Here is a 22,788-nt window from a genome sequence, read left to right as displayed (position 1 = left end):
GCCACCTGATTTGGTTAGCTCCCTCTAAGGACTTTTCTGGAGTTGACTATAGCCAAAATAATGTGGTGCCATCATTAAATCTTCCACCTCACTGGTTAACCCCCTTTCTAGATTTTTAATAACTATAAAATAGTTACCATACTATTTGTTATAAACTGTGCAACCCACTTCATTGTGCTTCCCACCCTTCACAGGTACCTTAAGCATTTTTTGAGCCTGATTGACGCATTGGCCACCTCATGGCAGATCTCAACTTCACCCCCTATGATTCTTCAATATTCATCCTAACCGGCATCCCTGGCCTGGAAGCTGACCACATCTGGATTTCCATCCCTTTCGCTATGATCTACATGATGTGCCTGCTTGCAAATATCACAGTTCTGTTTGTTATAGGTAAGGAGCAGACCCTGCACAAGCCGATGTACCTGCTGCTCTGCATGCTGGCGCTCTCAGATATCACCACAGCTACCTCCTTCGTGCCAAAAGCACTGTCTATATTTTGGTTCAATTTGAAAAGCATTACTGTGAAGGGCTGCCTCACCCAGATGTTCTTCTTTCATGCATTTTCTACAATGCACTCAGCCGTCCTAGTGACAATGGCCTTTGATCGTTATGTTGCCATATGTAACCCTCTGAGATACGCCACCATCCTCACCAACGCACGAATAGCTAAACTAGGGCTAGTGGGTTTCATAAGAGCAGTTCTCTTCATTCTGCCTTTTCCCCTGCTTCTGAGCAGACAGCCATTCTGTGCCAACCGCATTATCCCCCACACGTACTGTGACCACATAGCTGTGGCAAAGATGTCATGTGGGGACATCACAGTCAGCAGTGTGTATGGCTTGGTGATGGCATTTGTACTCATTGGGTGTGACCTCACGCTCATTAGTTTGTCTTATGGTCTGATCATCAGGACTGTCCTCAGAATCTCCTCCCAGGAAGCCAACCAGAAAGCCCTCAACACCTGCACAGCCCACATCTGTGCGCTACTGATGGCTTATCCTGTTGGACTCCTCTCCACTCTATCACACCGGTTTGGTCAGGGCATCCCTCAGCATGTTCACATCATCTTGTCCAACCTCCATTACCTTATTCCCCCCATGCTCAACCCTATCATTTATGGTGTCAAAACCAAAGATCTTCGTGAGAAACTGGTCAAAAACATCTGCAGAATTCACTCACCTCGTGATGTTGACTTTAAACCTGCATGACAAGAGGGGGTTTTGGAACTGCACTGTTACCCTGGATTTAAGGTGTGTTTACCTCAAATGTGATCAAACAAATCACAACCATATGATGTTCACGGTCCACAATGTATTAATAAAATAGAACACCACAAAGTTAAGGGTTGATTAGAAAGCAAGTTTTTAGATTCAAGATGAAAATCCAGCAGGCAGTTTCTGCTAATTGCAGTGGGAGGAGTGGGCAGACAAGTAAGTAAGTGAGAATGAGAGAAGATAAACAGATGAAAACCTTGAGTCTAGACACCTCTGATACTAGACATTTATAGAAAGTTAGTAAAAGTGATGACCCAGTAGGGGTCATTATGACCTCTGTGTTTTCTAGAAGTTATAAAAGATCAAGAACATAAGAATTGCCCTTCTGGGTCAGACCAAAGGTCCATTTAGCCCAGTATCCTGTGCCCAGTGCCAAGTGCCCCAGAGGAAATGAACAGATCAGGTAACCATGTAGTGATTCATCCCCTGTTGCTCATTCTCAGCTTTGGGCAAACAGAGGCCAGGGACACCATCCCTGCCCATCCTGGCTAACAGCCATTGATGGACCTATCCTCTATGAATGTATCTAGTTCTTTTTTTAACCCTGTTTTGTTCTTGGCCTTCACAAGATCCTCTGGCAAAGAGCTCCACAGGTTGACTGTGAGTTGTGTGAAGAAATGCTTCCTTTTATTTATTTTAAACCTGCTATTAATTTAATTTGATAACCCCTAGTTCTTATGTTATGAGAAGTAATAAACAAGGCTTTCTTATCTACTGTCTCTACACCTGTCATGATTTCATAGACTTCTATCATATCTCCCCTTAGCCATCTCGTTTCCAAGCTGAAAAGTCCCAGTCTTATTAATCTCTCCTCAGACTGGAGCCTTTCCATACTTAAAATATTTTTGTTGCCCTTTTCTGAAACTTTTCCAATTCCACTATATCTTTTTGAGATGAGGCAACCACATCTGCACACAGTATTCGAGTTGTGGGCATATCATGGATTTATATAGCAGCAACACGATATTGTCTGTCCTATTATCTATCCCTTTCTTAATTATTCCCTGCATTCTGCTAGAATTCTTTTTGACTGCTGCTGCACACTGAGTGGATGTGTTCAGAGAACTATCCACAATGACTCCAAGTTCTCTTTCTTGAGTGGTAACAGCTAATGTAGACCCCATCATTTTATATGTATAGTTGTGATTATGTTTTCTAATCTACATTACTTTGCATTTATCAGCATTAAATTTCATCTGCCATTTTGTTGCCCAGTCACTCACTTTTGAGAGATCTTTTTGTAGCTCTTCGCAGGCTGCCTGGGTCTTAACTATTTTAGTAGTTTTGTATCATCTGCAAATTTTGCCACCTCACTGTTTACCCTTTTTCCCAGATCATTTATGAATATGTTGAATAGGACTGGTCCCAGAATAGACCGCTGGGGAACACCACTAATTACCTCTCTCCATTCTGAAAACCGATCATTTATACCTACACTTTGTTTCCTATCTTTTAACCATTTACCAGTCCATGAGAGGACCTTCTCTCTTATCTCATGACTGCTTATGTTGCGTAAGAGCCTTTGGTGAGCGACCTTGTCAAAGGCTTCCTGAAAATCTAAATACACTAGAATGGGGGGGAGGGATAGCTCAGTGGTTTGAGCACTGGCCTGCTAAACACAGGGCTGTGAATTCAATCCTTGAGGAGGCTACTTAGGGATCTGGGGCAAAAATCAGTACTTAGTCCTGCTAATGAATGCAGGGGGCTGGACTTAATGACCTTTCAAGGTCCCTTCCAGTTCTAGGAGATTGGTATATCTCCTATTATTATATCCACTGGATCCCCTTGGTCCACATGCTTGTTGTCCCCCTCAAAGAATTCTAGTAGATTGGCGAGGCATGATTTCCCTTTACTAAAACCATGTTGACTCTATCTCAACAAATTACATTCATCTATATGTCAGACAATATAGTTCTTTATTATAGTTTCAACTAGTTTGCCCAGTACTCAGGCTTACCAGCCTGTAAATGCCTGGGTCACCTCTGGACCCCTTTTTAAAAATTGACATCACATTAGCTATTCTCCAGTCATTTGGTACAGAAGCTGAGTTAAATGATAGTTCACAGACTACAGTTAATAGTCCTACAATTTCACATTTGAGTTCCTTCAGGACTCTTGGGTGAATACCATCTGGCCCTGGTGACTTATTCCTGTTTAATTCATCAATTTGTTCCAAAATCTCCTCTAATGACATCTCAATCAAGGATAGTTCCTCGGATCTGTCACCTAAAATGTATGGCTCAGGTTTCGGAATCTCCCTCACATCCTCAACTGTGAAGACTGATACAAATAATTCATTTCATTTCTCCGCAATGGGCTTACCATCCTTCAGTGCTCCTTTAGAACCTGAATTGTCCAGGGTTCTTATTGATTGTTTAGTAGGTTTCCCGCTTCTGATGTACTTTAAAAAAATTGCTATTACTTTTTGAGTCTTTGACTAACTGTTCCTCAAATGATTTTTTGGCCTTCCTAATTGTATTTTTACACTTTATTTACCAATGTTAATGCTCCTTTATATTTTCCTCCCTAGGATTTAGCTTCTACTTCTTAAAGGATGCCTTTTTGCCTCTCACTGCTTCATTAACTTTGTTGTTTAGCCATGGTGGTTCTTTTTTTGGTTCTCTAACTAATTAGCTAATATATTGCACTTTGGAGCAGTCCTCTGACGCCATCTTGAGAGATCTTTTTCCTGACACCCTTTCTCCCAGTGGGTGACCAACTGGCCACTGCAAACCTGCTCTTTAGTACTCAATTCCATTCCAGATGTTAGGTAAATACCTGGGATGTTCTAGACCTATTGCTTATGCCTGTGTGTGCTTCAGTCTAATAAACTGCAGTGTTAGACAAGAGCATGCTGACTTGCATTTTATCCTTGATCAGACAGAATTGCTGTGTTCCCATTGATTTATTCCTGCCAAGAGTAAAATAGTTAAGTTGCCCCTGCTGGAACTTCTGAAAACCCTCAGTTACAGACTGCTTTGTTAAACTACAACATCGCCTTGCAGTCAAATAACTTACTGCTTTGTGCAGTTGATTTTGGAGTCGCTTTCAGCTGGAAGTTTCAATACATAAACTAACCGTTCCCATTGTCAAAGACATCAAAAGTAGGTGCCTAGATTTCATCTTGGAGTTTGTGAAATACATGAAACAGAGATTGCCATGAAATGTCCAGGTGATTAAATTGCTTGCAGTTCTAAATCCTTCATGACCTAGATTGGCTGATATCTCATTTCTACCCCTGCTTTGTGGAGATCTTGGACAGTTGGAGCATTGGTGAAGAGTTTTGCCTTTGGTTCCTGGCCTCACACTCTGAACAACCAAACTTTTAAGTTGAAGGTCTCAAACACATGGATGCCACAGAGGACAAAGACTTTAGTCTTGCCTTGTTTGCGCTTACAGAAGTGGGAGGGGGCAGAGAGTCTGCCCATCTTTTGTACGGAGTCGCTTGCTGAGGAGGAGGGTGATAAGTCTGTTTTTAAAATGCCAGACCCCTCTCCTGTAAATCAGGGCTTAAGGGAAAACTGGGGTCAGATCTCCAGGAGGGGAAGGCCCTCCCCCCCGCTAACCTTTTGAGAACAGAAAGTGGGGTGTCCAAAGGGAATTTACCAATCCAAAGCACCCCATTGAAAGATATCAGAGGGGTAGCCGTGTTAGTCTGGTTCTGTAAAAGCAGCAAAGAATCCTGTGGCACCTTATAGACTAACAGACGTTTTGCAGCATGAGCTTTCGTGGGTGAATACCCACTTCTTCGGATGCAAGTAGTGGAAATTTCCAGGGGCAGGTATATATAAGCAAGCAAGAAGCAAGCTAGAGATAATGAGGTTAGATCAATCAGGGAGGATGAGGCCCTTTTCTAGCAGTTGAGGTGTGAAAACCAAGGGACGAGAAACTGGTTCTGTAATTGGCAAGCCATTCACAGTCTTTGTTTAATCTTGAGCTGATGGTGTCAAATTTGCAGATGAACTGGAGCTCAGCAGTTTCTCTTTGAAGTCTGGTTCTAAAGTTTTTTTTGCTGCAGGATGGCCACCTTAAGATCTGCTATTGTGTGGCCAGGGAGGTTGAAGTGTTCTCCTACAGTGTTCTCCTACCCAGACGAGGAAATAAGGAAACAGATCAGCAGAGCCAGACGTGTACCCAGAAGCCTCCTACTGCAAGACAAACCCAAGAAAGAAACCAACAGGACTCCACTGGCCATCACATACAGTCCCCAACTAAAACCCCTCCAACACATCATCAGGGATCTACAACCCATCCTGGACAATGATCCTTCACTTTCACAGGCCTTGGGTGGCAGGCCAGTCCTCGCCCACAGACAACCTGCCAACCTGAAGCATATTCTCACCAGCAACTGCACACCACACCATAGTAACTCTAGCTCAGGAACCAATCCATGCAACAAACCTCGATGCCAACTCTGCCCACATATCTACACCAGCGACACCATCACAGGACCTAACCAGATCAGCCACACTATCACCGGTTCATTCACCTGCATGTCCACCAATGTAATATATGCCATCATATGCCCCTCTGCTATGTACTGGACAGCAATGCCCCTCTGCTATGTACTGGACAGTCTCTAAGGAAAAGGATAAATGGACACAAATCAGATATTAGGAATGGCAATATACAAAACCCTGTAGGAGAACACTTCAACCTCCCTGGCCACACAATAGCAGATCTTAAGGTGGCCATCCTGCAGCAAAAAAACTTTAGAACCAGACTTCAAAGAGAAACTGCTGAGCTCCAGTTCATCTGCAAATTTGACACCATCAGCTCAGGATTAAACAAAGACTGTGAATGGCTTGCCAATTACAGAACCAGTTTCTCCTCCCTTGGTTTTCACACCTCAACTGCTAGAACAGGGCCTCATCCTCCCTGATTGAACTAACCTCGTTATCTCTAGCTTGCTTCTTGCTTGAATATATATACCTGCCCCTGGAAATTTCCACTACTTGCATCCGAAGAAGTGGGTATTCACCCACGAAAGCTCATGCTGCAAAACGTCTGTTAGTCTATAAGGTGCCACAGAATTCTTTGCTGCTTTTCCATTGAAAGATGTCGTTCTTGCTATGCTTGTAAGAGATAAAACTGTCTCTTCAAGGCAGGAGGGAAAAAAATCTCTGCATGGGTGAAGCTTCACAAGTGTGTGGGGTCCAGCTCAGAGAAATTCCAGTGGGAGGGGCTGAGGGCAGGCATGGTTGCAGAACAGCCTTTCCTGACCAAAGCCTCAAACACATGCCTGAATTAAAAGCTTACTCCAAAAAGGCAGATGAATCTGTATCAGTGTGACTACCGGGGGGGGGGGAGGGGCACAAAGAAATGGGAAAATGCAGTAGACATTAAACAAGCTAAATCATGTGATCAAAGCCTGTCCACCATAGATTTGAAGTTAATCTTGTGTCTTTTGCTAAGTCATCGATGTGTTAAAACAAAGGATTTAATACTAGTGGCAAACACGTTAAAAATGTGGGATTTGTGGAAGAAACAGTTGTGCAGGCTAGGGATGGTGACAAGCTAGTCCCACAAGCGTGTTACCCTGCAGCTTATACCTGGAAACAGGCTGGAAGCTTGGCACAGCAGCAAAATCATAACAGGCCTACGCTGTTGTGTAGAAGGGGAAACTGAGGCACACCGCCTCATGGCATTGGTGGCTAAATGCCAAGACGCCTACACTTTAACAGATATTGCTGTCTGCATTCTGTTAGCAATACTGCACCCCAGCCTGTTTTCAGGCACCCGGAGACCAGGAACCTCAAAACTTGCTAGAACACTTATGAATGAGAGAATATGGTTTAAAGTTACTGAAAGGGAGTGTGACCAAAGACAAACAGGGATTTTACATGTACTGCCTCCACCATGGAGAGCGTCCAAGTCTCTGGCAGTAAGTTTAGGAGGAGGGTATGACGGTGCACCCCATAAGGCTTTAAGGAAATATGCTTATGAAGGTATGTATATATATGACTCAACTGGGATATGTTTTATGCTACATATGCCATGTAACCCTTCTCTGTAAAGGTTATGATCTACTGAATCTATTAATCCTATTTGTATGCATGTGTCATTTTTGTATTCAAATTTATGAATATTGGCTGTGTCCTGGCTTGATTTTTAAGTAGCCTCTGTGAAGCATTTGGTCAGTTTCTTGAGAAAGGAATGTGCAAATTCAGTGCCCAATCAAGACGCACTTAACAAACAAGCGATCTTGGAAGGCTCCAATCCACATAAGAAGTTTACTTGAGGATGTTCAAGGGAGCATGTGAACCATGGCTGCCACCTGTAAGTTCTGAGTGGACATGTGTCATGGACATGTGACTTACCCATGTGACTCCAAGACTCCATATTGTAGTTGGGATTCTACACATGGGGAGGGAGGAGTGTCCACCCACAACAGAAAGTCTATTTAAACCCCAGGGAGACCCCTCCATTTTGTTTACCAAGGATACCTGAAAGAAACTGGAACAAAGGACAATAACTACAGGGAGTGTAAGTAATTGCTGGACCCAGAGTAGAAGGTGACTAGTCTGTAAAAATAAGCTTACTGGAACATCTCTGAGGAGGAGGTTTTATCTGTATTCAGTTTTCTTACTGTATTAGACTCAAACTTGTGTATTTTATTTTACTTGGTAATTCCCTTGGTTCTGTCTGTTACTACTTGAAACCACTTAAATCCTACTTTCTGTATTTAATAAAATCACTTTTTACTTATTAATTAACCCAGAGTATGTATTAATACCTGGGGGGGGGGACAGCTGTGCATCTCTATCAGTGTTATAGATGGAGAACAATTTATGAGTTTACCCTCTATAAGCGTTATACAGGGTAAAACGGATTTATTTTGGGTTTAGACCCCATTGGGAGTTGGGCATCTGAGTGTTAAACACAAGAACACTTCTGTGAGCTGCTTTCAGTTAAGCCTACAGCTGTTAGGGGACATGGTTCAGACCTGGGTCTGGGTTTGCAACAGGCTAGCGGATCTGGCTCAAAGCAGGCAGGGCACTGAAGTCCTAAGCTGCCAGGGCAGGAAAGTAGGGGCAGAAGTAGTCTTGGCACATCAGTTGGCAGCCGCAAAGGGGTTTCTGTGATCCAACCCCTCACACTGTTAGTGCGTAGATGCAATGATGCCAAATCTGTTGTGAAGAGTTTGCACCAATGTAAGAAATGATTCCACTGGTCACTGCTTTGTTTTGGGAGGGTGTTTTCAAATTTGATTGTCATCTCATAGCTTTGTTGCTTATGAGTACAAACACCTACTGGATCTTGCAGCTTTCTTTTTAAATCAAACCTTTACTAGGTATCTAATATGTTAATAATAATAATAATAAAAAAAGCACGGTTGTTTCACGAAATAGATGGGATACTTTTGGGGTGGTATATAAGTGGCTTGGGGCTATTAATTCAGTAGTGCTCTGGCTAACCTCCCCAGCTCAAGCTGAAGTGAAGGTAGAGCTGCATCAGCCAGAAACTCAATGTTCAGAGCCGCAGGAGGCAGAGCAGAGCAGTAGTGGGAGTGGGTAAAGGGAGTGGGAGTGGGGACAGACGGTTTTCCTAGCCAATTCCTCTGGGGTAGTTCAGAAGCCAGGAAAGTTCCCCACAATAGCTCCCCATTACATTAGGGACCTGGGACAAACTGATGGGTTTAATTCTACAGACATGTAACTTGAGAGATCTTCATATAAATGATAAAAGCTGAAACGCGGAATATTGAGTAGCACCCTTTCTGCCTAAGGCAAATGTAACAGCACTGCATGAGACGGCTTCCCAGAGACTAGTATCCTATAAAACCTTTTTCCAGTGCTGTTCTATTATGGCTGTTGAGTAGTAAACCTGACATTGTTTATTTTGCCTTTTGAACATATTTCTTAATAAATGGTCAAGGAGTTAACTACACAATTTATCATCCACCATATGAATTACTCCTTTCTGTTTGAGGGCTTTTCCCTTCACCCTCTCCCTTGGTTCATGTCACACAGAAAGAGACAGACCGGAATGCAGACAATACGATGCTTATAGGGGTTGTCCCATCAGGCATTGGGAGCTTAACCCAAAATTCCAATGGGTGGCAGAGACTGCGGGAACTGTGGGATAGCTACCCACAGTACACTGCTCTGCAAATGGACACTGGCCACGGTAGTGAGGATGCACTCCACCAACTTAATGCGCTTACTGTGGATGTACGCAGTCGATTGTATAAAATCAATTCCTAAAAATCGACTTCTATAAAATCGACCTAATTTCGTAGTGTAGACATATAAGCGAGCATGGTTTGTGCCAGGCTATGAAAAGAATGTATAGAAGCCCTCTATTGTGTGAAAAAATACTGTTGCTGTCCAGTTTATTTGGAAGGCCTCAACTACAACCAAATCTAATGTATCAGCTTTAAATTTAATTTGAATTTTAATTGAATTGTTTTTTTGTTTGTTTTTCTATGTGAATGCATCATCATACTGTGGAACAAATTCCATAATTCTGGCAAGTTTCCACGGTTTGCTGATTCTTCCCTCTCATCCTGCCCCCGCAGTGGTACTCCTTGCTTCGCCAGAGAAAACAGCACATTGGTGATTCTTGCACCATAGACTCTGTTTTCAACTAATGCCCTCTTGTGTGAATTTGACAACTGTGCTACTATACAGCCCACTTCTTTGGCTGTTTGAAAAATGCCGCCTTTCAGAGCAGTGTGTTTGTGTGGCAGATGGTATGTGTTTCTGAAGGGTTTTTTTTGTATGTTTTTCTAGTCTCTTTCTTAGTTTTCAGTGAATGCAGGGTCTCTCAAAACACTGGAAATCTGTCTGCAAGGAACACAGAAAACAGCCTCTGCCTGCTCACTGTACTCTAAAAATGAAAATGTCTCGTAATGAGAAAGACCAAGAAACAACTCTGATTATTCCCTAGTTCACTTTCTGTTCTTCTTTGGACTTTCTGCCACTCTGGGCTGGGTACATAAGAACATAAGAATGGCTGTAGTGGGTCAGACCAAAGGTCCATCCAGCCCAGTATCCTGTTTTCCAACAGTGGCCCATGCCAGGTGACCCAGAGGGAGTGAACCTAACAGGTAATGATCAAGTGATCTCTCTCCTGCCATCCATCTCCACCCTCTGACAAACAGAGTCTAGGGACACCATTCCTTACCCATCCTGGCTAACAGCCATTAATGGACTTCACCTCCATGAATTTATCCAGTTCTCTTTTAAACCCTGTTATAGTCCTAGCCTTCACAACCTCCTCAGGCCAGGAGTTCCACAAGGTGACTGTGCGCTGCGTGAAGAAGAACTTCTTTTTATTAGTTTTAAACCTGCTGCCCATAAATTTCATTTGGTGGACCCTGCTGTTTATATTATGGGAACTAGGAAATAACTTTCCTTATTCACTTTCTCCGCACCACTCATGATTTTATATACCTCTATCATATTCCTCCTTAGTCTCCTCTTTTCCAAGCTGAAAAGTCCCAGTCTTGTTAATCTCGCCTAATATGGGACCCGTTCCAACCCCCCAATCATTTTAGTTGCCCTTCTCTGAACCTTTTCTATTGCCAGTATATTTTTTTTTGAGATGAGGAGACCACATCTGTACGCATGTAGCAGAGTGGTTACCCTGCTCCTGCCCTGAAGGGCTGGAAACAGCCCTGGGGGAAGGTTGTGGCTGGGAGCTGCTAAGCTGGGCTGATTGGGAAGTGGCTGCAGCTGGGCCATGCCCCAGTCAGGCCACAGCTGGCCTTTATAAAGAGGCTGGGAGCCAGGAGCTCACTCCCGCTCTGCCTGTAGAGGGAGAAGGGCCTGGCTGCAGGGAGCTAGACCCAGGGTACCTGAGTGGAGCAGGGCTGGGGAAAGGCAGAGGAGCTGGGGAGCTCCAGCCTGGAAAGCCCCAGGCTGCGGCCTAGCATTGGGATAACAGGTACTGGGGATTGCAGGGGGCAACCCAGGGGTAGATCAATTGCAGCAGGTCCAAACCCAACCTTGCCAGTGGTGAGTGGCTGATACTGCAGTCTGCCCCAGGGCATGGGGGCTAGATGATGACTGGCAGCAGCCTTATACTGAGGTGAGGTGGGGGTTCCCCAGGGAGGGGAGACCCTAAGACTGAGGGGGTTACTGCCAGGGGGCAGCACCCCAGGTAAAAGGGCACTGGGGTCCGGGAGGGACACGGGGGCCAGAGGACAAGCGGCTCACCGCCCTGCCAAGGGCTCTCCGGAGCTGGAATGAGCTAATTCCCGGAAGTCACCAGCAGGAGGCACCGCAGGGGTGAGTCCGCACATCTACAACGCACTATTCAAGATGTGGGCGTACCATGGATTTATAAAAGGGCAATCAGATATTTTCTGTTTCATACTCTATCCCCCATTCTGCTCGGCTGCCATGTAGGCACGGCCGGCATCCACTATCCTGTATCTGGCCCCACAGCTCCCCTCTGTCCCTCACCCTCTCTCCCCGTTGGAGCAGCTGGTCTGCGCTGACCCAGCTCCCGGTTCTAGTCTGCTCCAGCTGCGGGTCGCTAGCTCTGCCTCAGCACTGCTGCTTTGCCTTCCGGGGTGCTTCTCTGGCCCTTGTTTTTCTGGCTGCTTCTGCTCTGCCGCTACCTCAGTCTGAGCTGGGCAGGTCAGCCAGACTTCTACTGAATTAATAGCCCCAAATCGCATATATAGCAGCCCCAAAGTAGCTCATCTACTCCTTGAAACAAAGGGGTCTTTTTATTAACACATTGGTCTGCTAATCAAATAACAAATGAAAGCTTTCTCTAGATACCTAGTAAAGAGTCAATTTAAAAAGAAAGCTGGAAGACCCAGTAGGTGTTTGTCCACATTCACAACAAAGCTATGAGATAACAATTAAATTCAAAATCAAAACCCCAGTACAGGTACTTATATCCCGATTGAGGGTTGGCAGGCGTTTAAAAAAAAAAGGTGAATATTGGTGTTAAAAATAGGTCAGGAATCACCCAAAACAAAGCAGTGACCAGTGCAATCATTTCTTACACTGGTGCAACTCTTCACAACAGATTTGGAATCGTTGCATCTACGCACTAACAGGAACAGTGTATTCTAAAAGTTCGTCTTGCATCTTGCTGTACAGTTTTGTTTTTCTCAGGTTCATCTGAGAAAACAGAGTGTCAACTGTAGCATTGTGAAAAGGTAGCAACAACAATGCAAAAGCAAACAATCCAAGTTCACTAAAATCTTTCTCCACTGTGGCATCCATGTTTTTGAGCCCTTCCACCTAAAAGTGATCTACTTTTTGTCCAGAGTGTGAGGCCAGGAACCAAAGGCAAAACTCTCCACTGCTGCTCCAAATGTCCAAGGTCTCCACGAAGCAATGGTAATAGTGAGTTATCAGCCAATCTAGGTGGTGAAGGATTTAGTACTTCAAGCAATTTAATCACCTGGACATTCCATGGCAATCTCTGTTTCATGTGTTTCACAAACTCCAAGATGAAATCTCGACACCTACTTTTGATATTTTTTGACAATGGGAATGGCTAGTGTGTGTTTTGAAACTTCCAGCAGAAAGCGATAAGTTATTTGACTCCAAGGAGACGGAGCAGTTTAACAGAGCAGTCTGTAACCCAGGGGTTTCAGAACTTCCAGCAGTGGCAGTGTAACTATTTTACTCCGAGTAGGAGTAATGAACAGCAGGTTCACAGTGGTCAGTTAGTTACCCACTGGGAAGAAAGGGTGTCAGAAAAAGGGTATCTTATGATGGATTCAGAGGAGTGCTCCAAAGTGCAATATATTAGCTAATTTTTTATAACCTCTACAAAACACAGAGGTCATAGTGACCACAACTGGATCATCAATTTACTAACTTTCAATAAACTTCTAATATCAGAGGTGTCTAGACTCAAGGTTTTCATCCATTTATCTTCTCTCATTCTCACTAATTTACTTATCTGTCCACTCGTCCCATTGCAATTACCGGAAACTGCCTACTAGATTTTGACCTTGCATCTAAAAGCCTGCTTTCTAATCAACTCGTAAGTATGAGGTTTCTATTTTATTAATTCATTGTGGCCAGTGCACATCATATGATTGGAATTAACCTGATCACATTCTGGGATAAACACCCCTCAAATCAAGTTCCAAAACCCTCTCTTGTCATGCAGGTTTAAAGTCAGTAGCATGAGGTGAGTGAATTCTGCAGATGTATTTAACCACTTTGTCACGAAGCTCTTTGGTTTTGACCCCATAAATGATAGGGTTGAGCATGGGGGGAATGAGGTAAGTGATGTTCGACAAGATGATGTGAACATGCTGAGGGATGCCCTGACCAAACCTGTGTGTCAGACTGGAAAAGAGTCCAAGAGGATAAGCAATGAGGATCACACAGATGTGGGCTGAGCAAGTGTTGAGGGCTTTGTGGTTGGCTTTCTTGGAGGAGATTCTGAGGACGGCCCTGATGATCAGACCGTAGGAGAGGCCAATGAGCGTCACGTCTAACCCAATGAGTATAAACACCATGCCCAAGCCGTATAGTCTGCTGACTGTGACGTCCCCACATGACATCTTAGCTACTGCCATATGGTCGCAGTACGTGTGGGGGATAATGAGGTTGGCACAGAATGGCTTCCTGCTCAGGAGCAGGGGCATAGGCAGAATGAAGATTAGGGCTCTTATCAAACCCACTAGCCCTAGCTTAGCTATTCGTGCATTGGTGAGGATGGTGGCGTATCTCAGAGGGTTACATATGGCAACGTAACGATCGAAGGCCATTGTCACGAGGACAGCTGAGTGCACATTAGAAAGTGCATGAAAGAAGAACATCTGGGTGAGGCAGCCCTTCACAGTAATGCTTTTCAAATTGAACCAAAATATACACAGTGCCTTTGGCATGAAGGAGGTAGATGTGGTGATGTCTGTGAGCGCCAGCATGCAGAGCAGCAGGTACATCGGCTTGTGCAGGGACTTCTCTTTGCCTACAACAAACAGAACTGTGAAATTTCCCAACAAGGCAATAAAGTAGACTGTGGAGAAAGGGATGGAAATCCAGATGTGGTCAGATTCCAGGCCAGGGATGCCGGTTAGGATGAACATTGAAGACTCAGAGGGAGTGAGGTTGAAATCTGCCATGAGGTGGCTGATGCGTCGATCAGGTTCAGAAATGCTCCAGGTTCCTGTGAAGGCAGAGAAGCACAGCAAAGGGGTGTGGGAGTTACACAGTTTATAATAAATAGAATGGTAACTATTGTATAGTTATTAACAATATAGAAAATGGGTTAACCAGTGAGGTGAAGAGAGTTACAGATGGCACCATATTATTTAGACCATAGTCAGCTCCAGAAAGTTCCTTAGCAAGAGCTAACCAAATCAGGTCAATGGGCAGCATGCTGGCAGATGAAATTAACTGCAACCTGTATGCCCACTGGAGGAAAAAGCTTGAACTCCTCAAACAGCTAACAGTGTTCTAATTTAAATGTATGAGGCCAGGACAGAGACCTGGGTGTTATGGTACACAGCTCTGGAAAACCCTAACCACAGTGCAAGCATAGACAGAAACTAAGCAAAACTCTGAGATGCATGAGGAGAGGGGTGGGAAATTGTGTAGAAATTACAATGCCATGAGATCAGTCAAGTCAATATTACATGCTCCTCTGTCTAATATTGGGCACCCATTTCACCCAGGATATTGCAGTGCTAGAGGCATTGAGGGAAGGGCAAGGAGAATGTCTAAGGGCCCTGGGAAACTCTCATACAGAGAGAGTTCGAAAACATTGGGATTGTTACCTTAGAAAGGTCATGAATTAGAGCGGACATGAGAAAAGTCTGTAAAATAGTGACTGGCACAGATTACATCAGAATGTGTTCCCCTGTGTTATAACACAAGATCAAAAGGTCATTCAATTACACTATAATGTGGGAAATTCAAACTTTAAAATACTGACTGGGAGATAAGTATTTGAGGCCATGAGTTAAGACAGAATCAGGAAGAATTTGGACATTGACATGGGTTGTGAGACTATCCAGTTATAATTCTTACAGCTAAATAAATAGTTTGGAAAGCCTATACCCCCCTGTGTTTCAGAGCACAACCCAATCTCTAGCTGTTAGGCATTAGGGTGACAGCATCATCGCGGTCATGTCACTCTCCCCCCCCATCAGTCTACTGCTTGGTTTCTTACACCTTCTTCTGCAGCACCTGTGGCTGTCACACACGGTCTAAGAATGTAACAAGGAAAGACGTACAAGGGCCTGCATTGTCAGCTGCAACTTGTGTGTGATATATCTCAGCGGTGAGACACATTCACTGATTACCCCTCAGCCAAGGAAGCAGGTGTGACAGGAGGCACCTAACCCCCTGTGAGATAATTGACATAATCTCTAACTGTATAGATCATGGTTACAAAGACAGTTATATATTTGCAGCAAATATTGTACAAAGGTTGTTGTGTATGGTGTCTATGGCAAGATTGTGATTTTCTGGATATAATTATGCTATCGGTATATGCGTATCATTTTTGTAGTTGAAGTTATAAATACTGGCTCTATACTGTATTTCAAGCTCTGCTTCTGGGTGACACCCCAGACAAGTTGGTATCTGCTCTGCCTAGCCTAATTGATGGCCCATTAAGGACCATCAGCTATACAATTGACCCATTAAGAGAAGGCAGCCATACCTTGCAGCAAAGAGTCCTGTGGCACCTTATAGACTAACAGACTTATTGGAGCATGAGCTTTCGTGGATGAATGCATCCGACTTAGTGGGTATTCACCCACGAAACCTCATTTTCCAATACATCTGTTAGTCTATAAGGTGCCACAGGACTCTTTGCTGCTTTTACAGATCCAGACTAACACGGCTACCCCTCTCATACCAGACATATCTTGTGCATCAGCAAGGTATACAGGGACCTGCCTATGGACAGGCCTCCAGGATTTTCTATGCCATATGCTGGATAGCATGTCCTTGGGACAAAGAAAAACCACATGGCAAGAGACTATAAAAGGCTGATGCCTGATCTCCATCTTGTCCTCATTCCTGCTTCTTACCTCTGGAGGGACATTGCTACGAACGAAAGATCTAAACATAACACTGAATGAGCCATCCTAGCTGGGGATGTTCCAGAGACTTGATTTGAACAAGCAGTTTATTCTATCACTGCTACAAGCCCGAACCAAGAACTTTGCCATTACTGTATGTAATTGATTCCATTTAACCAATTCTAGCTCTCATCTCTACCTTTTTCCCTTTATGAATAAACCTTTAGATTTTAGATTCTAAAGGATTGGCAACAGCGTGATTTGTGGGTAAGATCTGATTTGTATATTGACCTGGGTTTGGGGCTTGGTACTTTGGGATCGAGAGAACCTTTTTCTTTTACTGGGGCATTGGATTTCATAACCATTCATCCCCATAACGAGTGGCACTGGTGGTGATACTGGGAAACTGGAGTGTCTAAGGGAATTGCTTGTGTGACTAGTGGTTAACCAGTGGAATAAAACCAAAGTCTTCTCTGTTTGGCTGGTTTGGTTTGCCTTGGTGTGCATAGAAATGCCAGCCTTGGACTGTAATTGCCAGGCATTAAGCATTGTCCTGAACTGACACTCTCAGTTGGGTCCTGTCAGAAACAGCATCGTAACACCCTCTGCAGAGGAAGAGTTGAGGGGAGCATGGGGTAGCTCTGAAAATGTCAGATCCAGGGATGACTGGGGAGCATGGAGCAAACACTGGCAACCAGCGTGCTGCTGGAATCAGGGCAGTCTGGGATGTGGAAGGAGAGTGCGGAGAGGGGGGTCAGAGTATAATGGGAGAATGAAAAAGGTGAGGAGCAAACTGTGATGGGTTTGTCCCGGGTGCCACCTGGAGCTGGGGTTCCACCGAGCCCTCTGACCCATCCGCCTGAGCTCCCTCTCTCAATGTGCTGTTGTGACCCACTAAAGACCCACTCCCAGTCCTGCACCTCCAGCAGCGTTGCCAGAGGCAGGGGCACACCCAGCTGCAGTGACAGCCTCTGCGTGAACCAGCAATAGAATGGTTACAGCCAAAATAACCCCCAGCTTCTTAGCCTAGGACCCTAGGGCTGTACCGGCCTGACCTGGTCCAAACTCCAACCAGTATGAATTTCATTCCTGGTTTGCCCCTCCCTCAGTGTGGGGAGCACAGTGCTCACTTTTGTACCAAGCTGAGATTCTCCCCTACCCCACCAGACACTTCACTTAATGGCATCCTGTGTTTTGATTAAAACACCAAACGAGTTTTATCAATTACACCTGGGGTTTCTCAGGTTGCCACACACAGGTTAGAAATCTCTTTGCCCAGGGTCCAGCACTTCCCCTCAATCAGGCTTATTTCCTCAGGTGTTTCCCGTCCTCTTGTGTGGAGAGTGAAGAGCCAGCGATGATGTCACTCCCTGATTTTAGCTTTAGCACAGAGCGGGAACCCTTTCTTTCAAAGCTCTGTATCCTTCCCACAAACTGCTCTGGGAAGCAACTCCCCAGAATGCAGTGCAGAACTACGTGGCCTGGTCACATGCCCTTGTGGAGTCACAGCATCTATTACTTACAGGCCGTCTGGAGCATTCCCAGAAACCTTCCTAAGGCCTCTTGTCTTCCCTATCGGCACATTTCCCTGAATAGGCCCTTCCCAACCAGCTCCCTAGACTGAAGGCATCTTGCCTCATGGGCGTTACCCAGGTGTAACTACAAATGAAAACAGATACGTAGCCAATATTCATACGCATACAAATAGGATAATCATATTCAGAACATCATAACTTTTCCAATGACAACTTACAAGATACATCTGACATGAAATGTGTCATAAATATGCTATAATCACATCATTAATATCACTATGAGACACAGGGAGCTCCAGTGTCACACAAAGATCAATTGTTCTTTCTACCGTGAAATGCCTGAAGTTACATAACAACAACAAGAGTTGGAAATAAAGCTGAGTAAATAGTTGTGACACCCGGGCTGCAGCTCTGTGGCTTGCCAGGGCAAGGAGACCCTGAGACCAGCACAAATGCACTCAGGGCCCGGAACGTTCCCAGCGCTGGCCTTGGACTAACAATTACAAAGAAAAATTGAATTTCAGCAGCGCTGCCCACCTGGCATGTACATCCCACTCCCTGTCCCCAACACACCCAGCTCTGCTTGTCTGTCCTGTGTACCCGCTACCTGTCCCCATAACCTTCAGTGTTCCCGATTCTCTGTGCACACACCCTGCTTGCCTCCACTACCCTCAGCACTGCCCACCTGCCCATGTGCACCCCACTTCCTTCCTCCGTAACCCCCAGTGCCGGCTACTTGTCCATGTTGGTCTCCAACCCCCCACAACTTCCAGCCCTGGCACACAGAGCTGCCCCTCACCCAAAACCAGAAACAGGAGCAAGACCCCACAGAGGCAGCTCACAGAAATATCTCCTCAGACAAGGTTAAACTCACTGTCTGTCTGCACTGGGGAAAAGGGGGAGATCGGCCTGAACTGCCTTTCTGGGAGCGAAGGGAACCCCAGCAGCAGCTCAGCCTGTGCAGGGAAGGAGAGAGGGACAGACCCAGTTGGAGGGAGAGCAGATGTAGATACTAGAAATAACCATTCTCAGTAACTCTTCCTCAAAACAGCACAAAGATATTGCAGACCCTTAGAAAACCCTTCCTGAGGCTGCGTTTCCATTTTGGCAATTGCTGATGTTACCACAAGGCTGTAGTGGGGTTGCTCACCGGAGGAGGGATGGTTGAGATGGCTGATGGTGTCAGATACAATCTGGCAGAATGTGGTCTACGTTTTGTTACAGTCTAAGACTCCCCCACCGATCCTACGAGAACTTGTGATGCCTCTTTGGTCTGTGCACTAGGCAGGATGTTCATTCCCACTCTGGATACTGCACGTCCCTACTCCTCTCCACACACTGTGTGTTCCTGGACCTCCCAAGGGTTAGATTTCTCTAAGGCAGAAAAAATACTTTTATTTTTATTGTTTGTTATGGGTTCACGAACCAGAGATGCAGGGGAACAGAGAGAGCAGACACCTCTCCTGCCTTTAAAAAATTGTTATCGTGATTGAGCTGAACCTCTAAACCTGTGAGTGAGATTTCAGGACACGAATAAACATTTCAAGTCACTGTGCAGGTGAATTCCTGCCCAGATGGTCCCTCACTTGAACCTGGAACTATTCCTGAACCCTTTAACAAACATGTTTTTATTTTTACTGTCTTTTGGGGACTCTTTTACCAGAGATGCAGGACACAGAGATATAAGACTCATCTCCCACCCTAAAAAAAATGTTATCTTGATTGATCTGAACCTATACACTTTGGAGTTTGAGATTTCAGTAACTTTGCTTTCAGACCTTCTTTGGTCTAAATGAGCTCACCCATCCTTAGAGGCCACAGGATGACTCCAGTTGAAGTCACTGGAGGCTCATGGACAGTATAAATCAGGCCATTTTTTTAAATCCCCATAGGTGGATTTAGAGTGAACTCCAGGCCATGTTGGCAGTTTTGCAGTTGATCTCAATGAGATCACATTTACCACAGTTAGTGATTAACTTTTGGCTCCCAGTTGTGAAAATCAAAGCTTTGGGTCCTGCTCCAGAGAGCACTATTTTATTAGGATGTTTTTTTCTCCAAAGGCCAGTGTCAATCTGGAGTCACCCAGTGAGGGCAGAATGTTAGAGCAGAATTTGGCCAGTGTGCAACCCATTCTTGTTGTGAACCCACTGGTAACACAAAAACCTACTGCAGAGACTTTGTCTGCAGTTCACAATACCACAGTGAAGTTACTGAACTGGAAAACGTTAGTGAATCAGAGGATAAGCCACAGAAACTAAAAAAAAAAAGGAAGCCACTGCGACAGATAGAAGGACACAGTAAGACACAAGGAACTGTCCTTAAAAGAAATATTTGTCTAAACTATGTCAAATACACGTGTAGTTCCAATTTTACCAGATGAATCCACTGATATTTCTGACACTACTAAACATTAAAAGTCACTGTGCAGGTGAATTCCTGCCCAGATGGTCTCTGACTTAAACCTGGAACTTTTCCTGAGCCCTTAACACTAATTTTAATGCAGAAACAAGCAACTTACCAAAATCCTGGTCAACGGAGGATGCTAATCAGTATGCGACTCTCACATGCCTGACACTCGGCGTGCCAGACAGCGACCTTTATGATTCAACTGAACGGTCCCTGCGGACTCTCCCATTGCCCAGGACTCCTGGACAATTCCCTTGGCTCTGTGAGCAGAGGGAAGAGCAGAAAATAGACCCTGGAGATCTTCAGCTTGAGAGCCTCCCCTGGGAGTGTAGAATGATTGGCGGATAATAAGGGCTCAGACTGTTAAGGGAACCTGAATATTGAAACTTTGTAATTTACTGACAACTGCACTATGTGTGGCAATACTGCCAGAATATGCGGGACCAAAACCTATTTTTAATAGATTGTATCAACGTACAGGCTGCATACCGTCCATACCATTGTAATATCCCATCCATTAGTCTCTGAAAAGTTAATGCCACTCCAGATAGGCCAAATGACGTGATCCTGAATTGTTGAAAGCCAAAGGGTGTGAAAAACTTTCTTCTCCCAGGATTCTGGCCTCAATGGTATTTGCCCGTATCCCTTTGTGAGGTCTAAAGTGGATATATATTTGGCAGCTGAAACCCTTCGTCTATTCTCTGCATCAGGGAGGCATCAAATGTCAATACTGTGTTGATCTTTCAGTATTGATGCAGAAACACGTTGTGCTTCCTGGGTCAGAAGTAGTACACTGGGAATTCTCCCCTCATTGTGAGATTCCTTCACCAAACTGAGGGCCAAAATGACCTGCAGTCCATCTCACATGGTATCCCACATTCTATGAGGTGAGAACATAGGGGTAAAGGAATAGACTCATAGACTTTAAGGTCAGAAGGGACCATTATGATCATCTAGTCTGACCTCCTGCACAATGCAGGCCACAGAATCTCACCCAACCACTCCTGTAACAAACCCCTAACCTATGTCTGAGTTATTGAAGTCCTCAAATTCTGGTTTGAAAACCTCAAGCTGCAGAGAATCCTCCTGCAAGTGACCCGTGCACCATGCTGCAGAGGAAGGTGAAAAACCTCAAGGGCCTCTGCCAATCTGCCCTGGAGGAAAATTCCTTCCCGACCCCAAATATGGCGATCAGTTAAACCCTGAGCATGTGGGCAAGACTCACCAGCCAGCACCCAGGAAAGAATTCTCTGTAGTAACTCACATCCCACCCCATCTAACATCCCATCACAGACCACTGGGCATACTTACCTGCTGATAATCAAAGATGAACGGCCAAATTAATTGCCAAAATTAGGCTATCCCATCATACTATCCTCTCCATAAACTTATCAAGCTTAGTCTTAAAGCCAGATATGTCTTTTGCCCCCACTACTCTCTTTGGAAGACTGTTCCAGAATTTCACTCCTCTAATGGTTAGAAACCTTCATCTAATTTCAAGTCTAAACTTCCTAGTGTCCAGTTTATATCCATTTGTTCTTGTGTCCACATTGGTACTAAGCTTAAATAATTCCTCTCCCTCTCTAATATTTATCCCTCTGATATATTTATAAAGAGCAATCATATCCCCCCCTCAACCTTCTTTTGGTTCTTTTGGAATCAAACAACTGCTACATCTGGATCTTTTGTTCAGGGTACAGTCCCTCGCCCGTGCTTCTGCCACAGCTGCCTGGGGGCCCAATTTGGGATCCGGAAGCTCTGAGTGTGATGGGTTGTCAGCCATAGGGTTCACTCTGGGAGCCATGGGAACTGCTGCACCCCTCTAGTCACCCAGCTGGGCTGGCCTTTTTTTCACACTGCATTGCTGGGGATTCATCATCTCGAGAACCCGTTATCACGCAGCACAACCCCAGATGGAACCAGACACCCAAGCTGAGCTATGCGAGAGCTTACCTAAGCCACCAACAACAAACAACAGGGATCAGCGAATTTCCCAGCTCCCCAGACTCAGCCCCACACTGAAATATAAAACCCAAATTATACTCTCTTGCCCTGCACAGGGGTCTGTATATTGTAAGCCCATTAGAGTTCTCCCTCCCCTCGATCACACACAAATCTATTTTCTGCCCATTCTTCAACAAACTAAACGCTTCAGTAAATCTTCACTAGGGAGGCCGTGACGGTCCCAACAAACTGCTGAGAAGGGCTCTCATGGAGTTTGTTACAGCAGATGCATTTTCCCATCTGTATGACCATCTTGTGTCACTTAAACTAGACAATTCCAGGTTCACTCCAGGGGTCCTCTGACCCTCTCAGTGAGCATGGCTTGAGCCTGGCTGTAAAAAGAAGGTAAACAAGCTCTGGTGTATGAAAAAATACTGTTGCTGTCCAGTTTATATGGAAGGCCTCAACTACAACCAAATATAATGTATCAGCTTTAAATTTCATTTTAATTGTAATGTAATTGGTTTTGTGTGTGTGTGTGTGTGTGTGTGTGAATGTATCATCATATTGAAGAACAAATTCCATAATTCCAGCAAGTTTTCACGGTTTGCTAATTCTTCTCTCTCATCCTGCCCCCGCAGTGCTACTCCTTGCTTAGCCAGGA

The 22,788-nt window shown here is 44.7% G+C and overlaps 2 protein-coding genes across 2 annotated transcripts; one reads left to right on the top strand and one right to left on the bottom strand.

Moving 5' to 3' along the window:
* The first annotated feature begins 239 nt into the window (after positions 1-239).
* On the top strand, positions 240-1,211 carry LOC120393282 (putative olfactory receptor 52P1). Its single transcript, XM_039517821.1, has one exon. The coding sequence runs from the start codon at positions 240-242 to the stop codon at positions 1,209-1,211; it is 972 nt and encodes a 323-aa protein (XP_039373755.1).
* Positions 1,212-13,359: 12,148 nt separating this feature from the next.
* On the bottom strand, positions 13,360-14,331 carry LOC120392950 (olfactory receptor 52N2-like). Its single transcript, XM_039517605.1, has one exon. It carries the CDS (start codon positions 14,329-14,331, stop codon positions 13,360-13,362), a length of 972 nt encoding a protein of 323 aa, XP_039373539.1.
* Between the last annotated feature and the right edge of the window lie 8,457 nt (positions 14,332-22,788).

Source organism: Mauremys reevesii, linkage group 1 (genome assembly GCF_016161935.1).
Source record: "Mauremys reevesii isolate NIE-2019 linkage group 1, ASM1616193v1, whole genome shotgun sequence".
Taxonomy (NCBI): domain Eukaryota; kingdom Metazoa; phylum Chordata; order Testudines; family Geoemydidae; genus Mauremys; species Mauremys reevesii.
Note: the sequence above shows the minus strand (reverse complement) of the source record. Positions and strands in the feature narration are given on the sequence as shown.